Source organism: Alligator mississippiensis, chromosome 2 (genome assembly GCF_030867095.1).
Source record: "Alligator mississippiensis isolate rAllMis1 chromosome 2, rAllMis1, whole genome shotgun sequence".
NCBI classification, from domain to species: Eukaryota; Metazoa; Chordata; order Crocodylia; family Alligatoridae; genus Alligator; species Alligator mississippiensis.
The window spans coordinates 252,085,761-252,098,230 of record NC_081825.1 but is presented as its reverse complement, the minus strand read 5'-3'; the positions used below and the strand labels follow the sequence as shown (position 1 = coordinate 252,098,230).

The following is a 12,470-nucleotide window of genomic DNA, read 5'->3' as shown; positions in this document are numbered from 1 at the left end:
GAAAAAAACCTTCTAAAAGTATGGCCTTAAATGGTGAACATTAATGGAAAATATCTAACAGTTCTAGATACTATTAGAAATATGTGAAAGGAGCAGAAGAATTTACTTTTGAGGTAGGACTCAATTTATAAGGAGTTTACTCAGGAAATTTGCAATGACAACATGTTAGGTGGAGTTGCAGACACTCTGCCAGGTAGGTTAATGTTTCAGAATGACTGATAAACTAGAGGAATGATCCAAAATCGATCAAACTAAATTCAGTAAAGTCTAATGCAAAGTCTTGCACTTAAAATGGAACAATTGCATGCACAAATACAGACGGGAAGGACTGTGTAGGTTGCAGTACTTTAGTGAAGGACTAGGAGCTTATAGTAGACGGTAAACTGAGTATAAGCAAACAGTATGCTCTTATTGCAAAACAGGCCAACATGCTGTATCTCAGGGGTGCTGTTTAATATTGTTATTAATTATTTGGACAATGGGATTGAGTGCACACTTCGAAAATTTGCAGGTGGCAGCAAGTAGGGTGGAGTTGCAGACACTGGAGGACAGGGCTGGGATCCAGAATGACCTGGATACACTAGAAAATGGTCTGAAATCAATCAGAAGAAATTCAATGGGGATAAGTGCAGAGTCCTGCATTAATAATAGAATAATTAATAACAGAATAATTGCTTGCACAAATACAGACTTGGGAGCGAGTGGCTAGGCTGCAGTACTGCAGAGAAGGACTGGAGTTTACAGTGGACCATAAGCTGGATATGAGCCAACAATGTGTTCTTGTTGCTAAAAAGGCCAGCGGCATCTTGGATTGTATAAACAGGAGTGTCACTTGCAAATAAAGAACAATGATGGGTGCCTACACATGTGTAATTACCGCACTCCAGCAGACTCCAGTGTCTCATGTATTAGCATCCCTGCACTGAAAAATGGCAGGGGGAGAGGGAGGCACTTTAAAGTTTGCTCAATGAGCTTTAGCTCCCCCACCGCCATTTTCCAGTGGTGGGACTCTGATACATGAGATGCTCTGGCTACTCACGGAGCCACTCTAATTAAAGTGCTCTTCCCCCCCATTCCCCCTCCCACTTTCCGAGCATGTGTATAACAGCCCAGTGCTTCCCTATTCATTGCTAGTGAGGCTGCTCCTTGAGTATGGTGCTCAGTTTTGTGTCCCATGCTTCAAGAAAGATATGGGCAGATTGAAAAGAGTCCATCAGAGAGCAACAAAAATGATTAGAGGCTGGCTACCATAACTTATGGGGAAACACTGAAAGAACTATTTTAGTGCTATTAAAAAGTGCTAGAAAGTATTATTTAGTGCCAGAGAATAGAAGACTGAGGAGGGATTTGATAGCAGTCTTGAGATACCTAAAGGGCAATTATAGAGAGGATGGAGACAAGTTTTTCTCTGTAGCCATAGGGGACAGGACTAGAAGCAGTGGGCTGAAGTTGCAGCAGAGGAAATTTACTTTGGCAATTAGGAGGAACTTTCTGACTATGAGGTTTTTCAAGCTTTGCAGCAGGCTACCTGGAGTAGTTGTAGAATCTACACTCATGGAAATTTTCAAGAGCAGGTTGTGCAGACACTCGGCTGGGATGATTAGTTGGGAATGATCCTGCCCTGGACAGGAATCTGGATTAGATGACCTTGTAAAGTCTGTTCCAACCCTATTTTCCTGTGATTCTAAAAAAAATGAATCCAGTCTATATTATGGAATGCTGCAATATCAATCTTCAGTTATCACAAATATTGTAGAACTAATGGTTTTATAATGGCTCCCCCATTTTTATGTGGTGCTTTAAATGAGCAACATATTTTAGCTGTACCCACTTCGGGTTTGGGGGTTTTTTCATCTTGCTCATCCTCTTTTAATACATTATTCATGATCCTTTTTCTGGATCTGCCCCCTTAACCCACCAGTATTTCAGTACCATATCCTCTGTACATCAAAAGATATGTCATGCTGTATTTAGGGTGCATCAGATGGTGCCACCCAAGCATAAGCAAAGTGTCACCAAACAGAGAAAAATGATCTAAAGTTGTGGGACTGCCTGCTGAGCCTGCAAACCTGTTCATATGTTCTGCTCCTGCAGACAGTAGGCACCGTGGCCGTGATGTCTGGACGTGACTTTTCTGATCAAATAGATTTTCATTCAAAATAACAATTCACTTAAACCAATTAGGAACACATGGTTTTTGATGGAGTGTTTGGCAGGACGGAATCTTAAGCAACAGGATGGAATTTCTGGTGTGAAAATGAAAGTGAGACCCAGTGTTTAGTAGATTTATTTGGGAAAACTTAGCTTTAATTCTGTGTTTTATCTCTTTTACACCAGGGATTTGAATGTCATCATCCAAGACCCCTGCTGAGCACACTAACGACCAAACAGTAGTTATAGTTAGTTTGTCTCTTGACTGAATGATACTCAGTCATCTAACAGCTTGTACTATAGTTAATTTCTTGATTTTTGGTGCATATTTTTGTTGGGCTTCTTTTTTTTTAAATCTTTTTTCAGTGTAGCAACAACACTTGAGTGCTTAGCTATCTGTATGTTTACCATGCCATGTGTAAATTATACATAGTTGGAAATTCCAAGTGATATCCAGAATTATTTTGCGAATATAGAATTGAATCGAAATGCTGAAACTAAATTCAGGAATTGCTGACTGTGCTTTCACAGTTAACAATTTGTTTTTCTAAAATTGGAAGCTTGGACTCGCTTATCTCAAATGTTTTTGCTAATGACAAATAAACTTGATTGATCTTGTAATAAGTTCCAGCAAAGTATACCAGCTCTGAGCTTTTCTGAAAGGTTGTTTAATGAGAATTTTCCAATTTCAAAACTCAAACATCTTTACTAAAAATGGACGATTATGGTCAAATTAGGGAATATTGTTTCATGCAATTAATAACATACTGAAAAAATGCAGCACCTTACTACAATAATCTTGCTGCTAAGATAATATTTAACAGTTTTTTAAAGTCTCATGAGCATGTTTTTTATTCTAAAAGCATGGTGTGGAAAAGCAAAGATTATCAACTGATTTTCCTGTTAAATTAAAATCTGATATGTGTACATTCTTCTGTCCAATAAATAAGCATTTAATATAGTGGTTGGGGAAAGACCTCAGGTTCCACTCCCATGACATCTAAGTAGTGATTGAAATTCTGCTGTGACCTCTGTGCCCCCCACTGTATTACTCTAAAGCCCCTGTTTAAAGGGTACATTAAGTGAAATAAGAAGTTTTGTTAATGAATAGAAAAAAGTATTGTCTAAAAAGCAGTGATAAGGAATATGTAAGAATACAAGCTGTTACATATTGTACAATTAACTAATGGCCATTTATAAGTTAGAAGTACATTCTTATTTAAAAGTTGAATCACTAGCTTTGACTTCAGTTTTATTGGCAGGGTAAAAAATTTGATTCATTCATATTATGCCAAATGGTCATCCTGGATTTATGAACAGGTTAACCTTACTATCGAAATGCATATGAACTGAATGGAGTTATAAAAAGTCCATAACCTTATTTCAACAGTTAACTTATTGATCTTATGTTCATCCCTCTGTAGACAAGATCTAAAATCCACTTATGACTTGGGAGGAAGGGAGAAGGGAAGACGCTAAAACAGGGGGTGGCAGCCTATGGCCCACAGGCTGGATCTGTTCCAAGGAGCCTTTGGGTCTGGCGCACAGAGTCATGACCAGTGCATTTGGCGATGAGGGGAAGAGCGGGGTGTGCTGCAGTGAGGGAGTTGTCTGGGGCCTTCTCTGCACCACAGTCAGATGGCATGGGCTTTGACGGAGCACAGCTGTTGCTGCACCATGCTGCAGCTGAGCAGTCGGGGGAAGCAACAGCAGTGGCTGAGTACTAATGCCCATCCCCTCCAACTCAACCTGGGTCATTCCAGTCCTGCTGAAAAATGTTGCTGTCCCCTGAGCTAAAATGTTTAGCTAATGAGGGAGTACTAAACAACTTTTCACTTGCACCAAATTAATACCAAATTTCAGTTTTTTAAACATTATTTGAACATCCAAGGACCGCTTTACCATTTCTAGGGTTTCTAGACTGGCAAATCTGAAAATGCTGGGATCCCACCCCTAGTGAATTTCACCAAATGAAATATTTTGCGACTGCTTCCAAATAGCTGTAATCTAAGGATTCTTACTTACTGAGAAATGAAAACCTTTGGATTTGAACTCTAGAGCATTTTACAGTTAATCCAGCTAGTGGTATTAGCTTTAGGTAGTGTTTCACATACTACCCTATTGCCCTATCTATTTTTTTTTTTTTACATATTTTATTAGGCACTTCAAAGAGAAGAGATGAGATGAGCAATAGGCCTCATATTTTAGGATTTTGTGAGGTGATACATGTTTAATGAGAGAAATGACTAAACAAAGCTACGTGCATGCTTAGTTTATTACTATGTAAATATGAGGACTAGTCTATTACCAGAAATGTTAGTTTTGTTAATTATGTTTTACAGATCTGTATTTTATACAAGTTAAATGTTCCTGGTTTTATATTTGCAGTTTCCTGAGTGTGGTTTCTATGGAATGTATGATAAAATCATACTTTTCCGCCACGACCCTACCTCTGAAAATATTCTCCAGCTGGTGAAGTCAGCTACTGATATCCAAGAAGGAGACCTAGTAGAAGTTGTCTTGTCAGGTAAAGTGTATGTTTTCTTTGTGTTTTTTGCCATGCTTTTGTAATTGAGGATACCCACAATATTTTGGCCAAGGTAAACATCTTACAGGGCAAATAGAAAACAAATTATATCAAGCAAAAATGGAAGGAAGAAGCAGGAGGAAGGGAAAATTCCTGTGCATCATCTGTTCTGTGTTTTATCTCACAGTAAATGGAAGCTAAAGCAAGGTGATTTATCCATGAATGAAACAGCTGCTCAGTTACTGTATTTTATCTTTCACTTACCACAGGACAGAGCAGACACACAAAACAGCTACCATAGGTGACCTGTATTAAGTCCCTACCATCCCCACCTTTTAACTCCTAGCTTATATTTTACATGTTTTTATCTGTGCGCATAAAGCCCTTTTATTTTTAATATGCATTTATAGTAAATATCAAAATAAATATCTTTAAGAAATGCATATAGAAATGGTTTAAGTTAATCAAATAAACATTAATGGCACAAATGTATCAATTGTGTGTGTGAGATATTTATACTGGTACTTTACAGGTAAAAAAAAGCATGGACTTAGCTTCATAGAACTTACAACATGAAGTAGGTAGTAATAAAATGTAAAGATAACTAACACACAAAAGTAGTCATGAAGGGAATGATGTTTAAAGTAAGCACAAAAAACTTCAAGTCATGCTGTGAAGTTGCAGAGGATTTTATAAATTCTGGTATTTTTAAATTACTTAGAAAAGACAAGCAGAAAGGAAGGGTCTATAATATGTTTTCTCTAATTGAATAAATAAATCAACATCATTTTTAGTTTCATTTCTTGACTCAACAGCTGCACTTACCCTCTTAGATTCTTATTTCCACTTGATATTTGGAAATTGTTTGAGCAAACCCCAGTTCATGATCTGATTCATTTTCAGGGAATACTTTAAGTTGCATAAAGTTAGTGTTGAACAAAAGCTACTATACTGATTTTATGAGCTTGAGAAAATACATCTGGTATTTGATGTGCTGAGAATATATTTGAATAAAGTTTAGTACATTTGTCCCTTACAAATGGTCTCTAAATGGATAACAAATAAACAAACCAAAATAAAAACCTGCTGTCAATATTTATGAAACTGAAAGCATATGGAAAACCTCTCTGCTGTTTCTTGCTATAAAGATATTTAATATGAAATTACAATGGCTTTAGGAAAATGCATCTCCACGCAGTTGGTTATTTTATTTGTTTAAATTTTAAAGTAAAATACAATCTATAAATATTTTTCTAACAGGAGCAACCCCCTCCCCCCCCATTTGTCTCTATATCCTTTGTTAATATGAAAGACATGATTTCAAGGAGTAAAACACTCTACAATGACTGCTTAACTTTCTTTGCCCCTCTAAATAAAACATACAAGTTGAAAATGTTATTTTTGTCACTCATCTCTCCTGACCTAACCTTAGACCTCCACTCATCTCACATCCCACAATAAACATGTTCTGTGTTGTTCGTCAGCACTCTATTCTTTGTGCTTCTAAATACACATTTTTAGGTGGGTTTTCTTACCTAAGAAAGCTTCACATAATCAAGCCATGTCTTATTCCATCCAGGATAGGGTAAAATAAGAAGCAGATGTCTATCTAGTCTCCAGATAAATATAAGATAAGGGAAATCTTAAGTAAGCTAAGAAAATATAGTTTAGATTAAAGTACTGCAAAGCAGATACATAACTGGTTGGATCACCATGCTCAAAGAATAGTCATCAGCTTCATGTCTAATTGGCAAGAGGTTTCAAGTGGGTTCCCCAGAAGTCTGTTATTGTTTAGTATCTTGATTAATGATTTGAAAGACAAGACTGAGTGTATGTTTAACAGATTTGCAGGTGACTTCAAACTGCTTGAAGTTACAGACACTCTGAAGGGTTGGATTGGGATCCAGAGTGACACTGATAAACTAGAGAAATCATCCAATATTAATCAAATGAAATTAATTATGAAAAAAGAAGTCCTGCACTTAGGACTGAATAGTTTCAAGCCCAAATGCAGACTGGGGGGATGATAGGCTAGAATTCAGTACTGAAGAAAATGGTTATTATAGTGGTTCACAAGCTGACTATGAGCCACGAATGTGCTCCTGTTGCAAAAAAAAGGCTAATAGCATACTGAGCTGTATTAATGGGAGCATCACTTTCAAATCAAGAGTAGTGATTTTCCCAGTGTTTGGCACTGGTAAGGCCCTGTTTTGGATCCTGCATTTCAAGAAAGCTGTGGACAAATTAGAAAGAGTCCAGCAGAGAGCAACAACATTATAAGAAGTCTGGGAAACATGAAAAGGCTTATTTACTTTGGCAAAGAGGAGGATTTGATAATAGTTTTCAAATACCTGAAGGATGGTATATGGTAATAAACTATTCCATGTGATTGTGGGGTACAGGACAAGAAGCAACAGTTTTTAATGGCAACAAGGGAGATTAAGACCAGATATTAGGAAGATGTAACAGGGAGCCAGGTTTGTCAATATCAAGTGGAAATGCAAAGATGCATTTCTGAAAATGAAAAACATATTGACAAAATTTCTATGGGGATGAAGTTAAGAGTATTGGATTGCTGTTATAACAGTCCTCATGTATGCATCAGAATGGTGGACAATATCGCCAAGTATGGAAAAGAGAATTGAAGCAACTAAGATATGGATCTTAAGGTGCATCTTGAAAGTATGTTGGACAAGTCACACTTTAAATGAAGATATTTTGTTAAGAGCAGGCTGCAGGACAAAGCTGCTGATTAACATCAGAAAGAGACAGTTGGAGTTTCTCGGACAGGTTATGAGGAAAGAGGAAATTGAAAGTCCGGTCATAACTGGAAAGATTGAAGGAAGGAGAGATCATGGAAGGCAGAGGTTGACTTTTGTCAAGGGTTTATCTAAATGGAGGTATGTACCGATACTGGAAATTCTGTATGCCTCAAAGAGAAGGGATCTGTGGAAGACCATGGTCACCAAGGTCCTGTTTGAATATGGCACCTGGAAGAGAGTGCAGGGGAATAGGTGAGAGACCCATAGGCTACAAACACCAATTGTGGGGCTAGCTGCCCGACAGTAGGACAGAGTCCTGCTTGAGCAGCAAGAGCAGTGCTGTGACAGCCAGAGTAGTATCCATAAGCTACCCATTAGAGTTAGAGGGACAGCTGTGCTGGGGCTAGAAAGTCACCTGAGCCAAGAGGGGCTGTGCTCCAAGGAGCTTAAAAGCCAGCATCTGGAGAGAGGAAAGAAAGAGGTGGGAACTGGGCCTCTACAGGGAAGGGAACCCTCAACAGGGGGAGCTGCCTGAGAAACCTGGGCAAACACTAAATGCCCTGGAGGCAGCAAGGTGAGAGCCCCACAGGAGAATGGTTGGCTAAATATTCGTTTAACCCCTAGTAGGGGGGAAGGTTTTGTTAAGCAATTGCTTGCTTTTTGTATTCAAGTTATACCAGTAGACCAGGAGTGGCTATAAAGGGTGATGAGGCCAGAGGAGATACCTGAGAGGAATACCATTGAGTCTTGCCAGGAGTAGGGGCACAAACCACAGAGGTGCCCAAGGGTTATGTGCAGGTTTGAGACCTGCTAAGGGTCGGGGCTCAAAACACAGAAAGGTGGAAGCCAGGAGGGTTAAAGCTTGAGCCAGCAAAGGTGAAAGTGGTGTCCTGAACCTGGTGGGGCTAGGGGAGAGCCTGAGAGGTCAAAACCAGGGCCAGGGGCCTAGAGCCTAAGAGGGGTGAAATCTGGTGAAGCTGAGGTCTGGTGCAGTGCACCTAGGCTAAGTAGCCCAGCTAGAAAAAAGGGTTGGGAATTGGGAAGGTCGAGGCACCAATAAAGGCTTGGAGGCCTAAAGAGGCCTGACATTGTATTGGGAGCAAGCTGCCCGTTGGAGTAATTAAGCGGTAACATCTGCAAGGCATGGGCAAAATGAAGGCATGGGAGTAATTTAGCGGTAACATCTGCAAGGCATGGGCAAAATTAAGGTATGGGAGTAATTAAGTGGTAACATCTGCAAGGCAGGGGCAAAAGGAGACCACAAATAGTCCTTAAGACAACTGGAGTCCTGGAGCATGCATAGGATCAGAAGGGCCCTACCTACTGCCTGAGGGATAGGACAGGGACTGGCTGGGTCTGGGGGAGACCAGCTGGCCACAGAATAGTAAGTGTTCACTCTGGGACCCTGGGGACATTCTCCTTTTCATAAACAAATAATTCCATCAAGGCATGGCAGATGAGAGAGAAAAGGGAGGTACCCAGGGAGAAGCTGGGCAGGAACCACATGGCAACCAGGAGGCATCATGGCTGCCCTTGGAGCGTGATCATATCACAGAAGAGCTTTCTCACTATGAAGGTGATTAAGCATTGGAACAGACTAACTAAAGAGTTTGTGGTATCTCGGTCCTTAGAAGTTTTTAAGAATAGGTTAATTTTGTCTAGGATGGCTTGGACAGGGTTGGTCTACTTTGAGCAGGGAGTTGGCCTTCTAAGGTCCCTTTCAGCCGTACTCTCCTATACTTCTGTGGTTCCTTTTTCAAGTAGGTTGTAGCCTGAGGCACAAAAAGGTGATCAACAGATGAAATCCAGATATGCTATTTCAGTATTTTAAGAATTAATCAATAATAGCATTTTTGCATATGTTGAGAATGTGTGTTGTAGTAGTGGACTTAGGCTTCATGGAAGTATGTTGTCAAGATAGATATAAAAATATATATGCTGCTTACTTGCAGCATAAATATATGCTGCTTACTTGCTGCATTGAGTTAATCAGGGTATTGCAGATATAAAGGATAACATGGATTAAGTAATGAAGATGAAAGGAAAAGAAGAAAATTAAGGGGATAGTTATGAATCTAGGTCATGACAAAAGATCAGAAGAGGCAACGTAAAAATGTTCATAAAGTTGTGAGGATCCTGGAATTAAGAGCAAGCAGTTGAAGGGAATTAGAAAAGTTAATGGAGGTCACAGTTGCCACAGAAGGAAACAACCCACATTTTGATGATTGGAAAGTCAAGGGAATGATACATTTTTGGACTATTGTAGATGAAGTTGATAAGATTTGGCAAAAGCCTGATCAAGAGAGAAAATTGGAGAGGTAATAATTGTCACAACCCAAAGTTGTGAGTTTTTGTTTGTGTGTGCTTCGGCACTGCTAAATTATGTTCCCGCTAAATTGCAGCTTCCTTGCATGATGGAGTTCTCTGCTGCAGAAGAGAACTCCGGTGCAACGGGGAATTTCCCGCCAATTTGTAGCTTTCTTTGCATGGTGCATTTCTTTTGCATCTCAGAAATGCACGGTGCAAAGGAGTTCCCGCCATTTGTATGAAGATTCGTGCCACGTTATTGGCTGATTCTAATATATGCACACGTGGCGGCTAGCGATTGGCTTGCTAGCCATATAAAGAGCTTGGGTGGCTTCCGCCCAAGTTGGAGAGAAATCACTTAGAGAGTGTGAAGATCTCTAAGCGCTGCGGATCCTCACGGACCCAACGCATTTCTTAAGCAGGCAACAGAGGTCTAAACAGCCTCTGGCCTCTCCCCGTTGCCAAGCGCAATCCTAGACGTATCCCTTTCCTATATACTCAAGATTCAAACCCGTGGAGCTTTAACAACTCCAGGGCCAGAGAGCCGAACCAAACTCACGGAGCTTCGACAACTCCATGGGAAAGAAATTGCCGAACCCGCGGAGCCTTAACAACTCTGGGGCCAAAGAACCGAATTTATCGTAGTCCTCCAACGAGGATTTAAGTGGAGCTGTACCTGGGAAACTGTCCAGCCTACACCGCGACCATCTTGGGTGTAAGTAAATAATCTTTAAATCAACCATTACGCCTCTGTGACTAATTCTAGCCCGTGAGTGCCTTGCCGCCGCACGGTCCTCTCCGGCCCCGCATGCCTGGGCTGCTGGCCACAGCCCGCGTGCGCAAAGACGGGCCCGGCTCGCCCCCGGCCCGCACAATAATATGCCAAATTTTAAAGGTTTGTATCTTAAATAGACTGCTTGCTGAATCTTTCAGGACAAAAGGTGAAGTTGAGATAAGGGTGTATTTCAGAGAGAGATGAGGAGCTTGATTTTTACTAGAGGATTTTCAAGACAGAGGTGCTACAGTGATAGGTTAGGGATAAAGAATGAAAAATTGGAGCCTGATTGATAGTAGGTGAAGTTTTGGCAGAAAGTAAGATCTTTGAAGAATAAAATAGGAAGAAGCCAAAATCCCGCTGGACACTGGTAAAAAGAAAGTGAGCATAATTCAAAATATTCTAAACCCTGCATGCATGCTGTCATACTGTTTTACCTTACTATTCTCATATGGATTTCATATGAAATGCTCATCTTCATCCTTTGCTCAAGAAGGCAGAGAAGCAGGGTATTCAGTAAAGACATTCAGATTTAAAATATTCCTGCAAGTCAGTAAGTGCTTCCATATCAGGAAGCAAATTTTGCTCTTTGAAAACATCTTAGCTATCCCTTTTTCCTGTTCTACATTTGCTACAGATAATAATCACTACAGTTCAGTAAATCAGTAATAATGCTACAATCAGCCCAGAACTTAGTCTTTTATTTGGCCTGGTGCTTGCTCTCTTTTTGAAATGCAGACCACATAAAATTCTTTTCAGTTTTCCAAAATTAGAAAAGCAGCTGTTTGTATCTTAAAAAACAACACTTGATGTGGTACTTTAAGACAGTAAAGGAGAACTGTATTATGGGAAAAAATAAAGTATGCAGTTTTTTATGCCTCCATTTCATTGGCAAAACCTCATGTCCTTTCATGACAGTGGCTGGTTATAAGTAACCCCACAGTATTTATATTAATGGCATTAGGATATGTATAAATGTTACATTTCTATTAACAGAGGTTTTGGTCCAAATATAAGGTTTTAGTCTGGTGTACAGGTGTCCACAACACTTAGTCTAGTCTAAAAATGGTGCACCGAGTGGAAAATTGAACCTTGTGCAACAAGGTTTAACTCTAGCGCAGTAGGAGTGAGTGTAGTTTAATGAATGTTTGTGCACTTAGCCAAGCAGTAGAAACTCCCCAGCTGTCCAGTGGGCATCCCACTATACGTTGCTTCCCTTCTCCTCCCCCTGCAAAGAGGGACAGCAGCCTGTGACTTAGCGAGACTCCACTGCTCCTGCTGAGTCACCGACCAAACCCCTTCTGTCAGCCCAGCCTCTCTCCACAGCCTGTGCAGTTGTTAATCTCCCTGACCCTGAGCATGTAGCAGGAAAGCCAGTGGTCAGCACCCCTGGAACCATCAGCACACCCTGAGATAAGGGCTGGGCTTTAGACACAGGGCTTTGAAGTGCCATGTGAGGGAATGCTCCCCCCTCGCGACACTTCATGCTGGCACCTGGAACCCTGCATGTGGATCTATGGGTGCCAGCTTGAAGTGCTGTGGAGGGACAGATATTCTCCCCACCTGTGGCACTTTCAGCACCCTGCCTCTGCAGCCCCACACCTAGGGCTGTGGGCACTGAATTTGAAGGGCCATATGGGGGAGAAACTCCTTCCTGCAGGACTCAAGAGCCCTGAGCTCTGGCCATGGTGGCAGGACCACAGGAACGCCACCACTGTGGATAGGGCTGGGGCTGTGGCCATGGTGGTGGATTTTCCTGTGGTGCAGTCCACAACCTAGTGAAAGCCAAGGCACAGACAGCCACAGCAGTCCTACAAGCAGAGCCCCGCTACTGACCTCCCCTTCCCACCAGAGATTGGCCCAACCCAGCCCCTGCTAGGAATGCAGCCTCCACCCTGGCAGCCCTCACCCCATCATCATCGCCTAACCTGACCCCACCAGCACTCGA

General features: G+C 41.0%; 1 protein-coding gene across 6 annotated transcripts in view; it reads left to right on the top strand.

Moving 5' to 3' along the window:
• PRKD1 (protein kinase D1) overlaps positions 1-12,470 on the top strand; it is a 279,741-nt gene that overhangs the window by 139,270 nt on the left and 128,001 nt on the right. For all 6 annotated transcript variants that reach the window (XM_014596307.3, XM_019496197.2, XM_019496199.2 and 3 more), the window contains one exon: positions 4,540-4,678. In XM_014596307.3, coding sequence (XP_014451793.2) covers positions 4,540-4,678 — 139 coding nt within the window. The remainder of the gene's footprint in view (positions 1-4,539; positions 4,679-12,470) is intronic.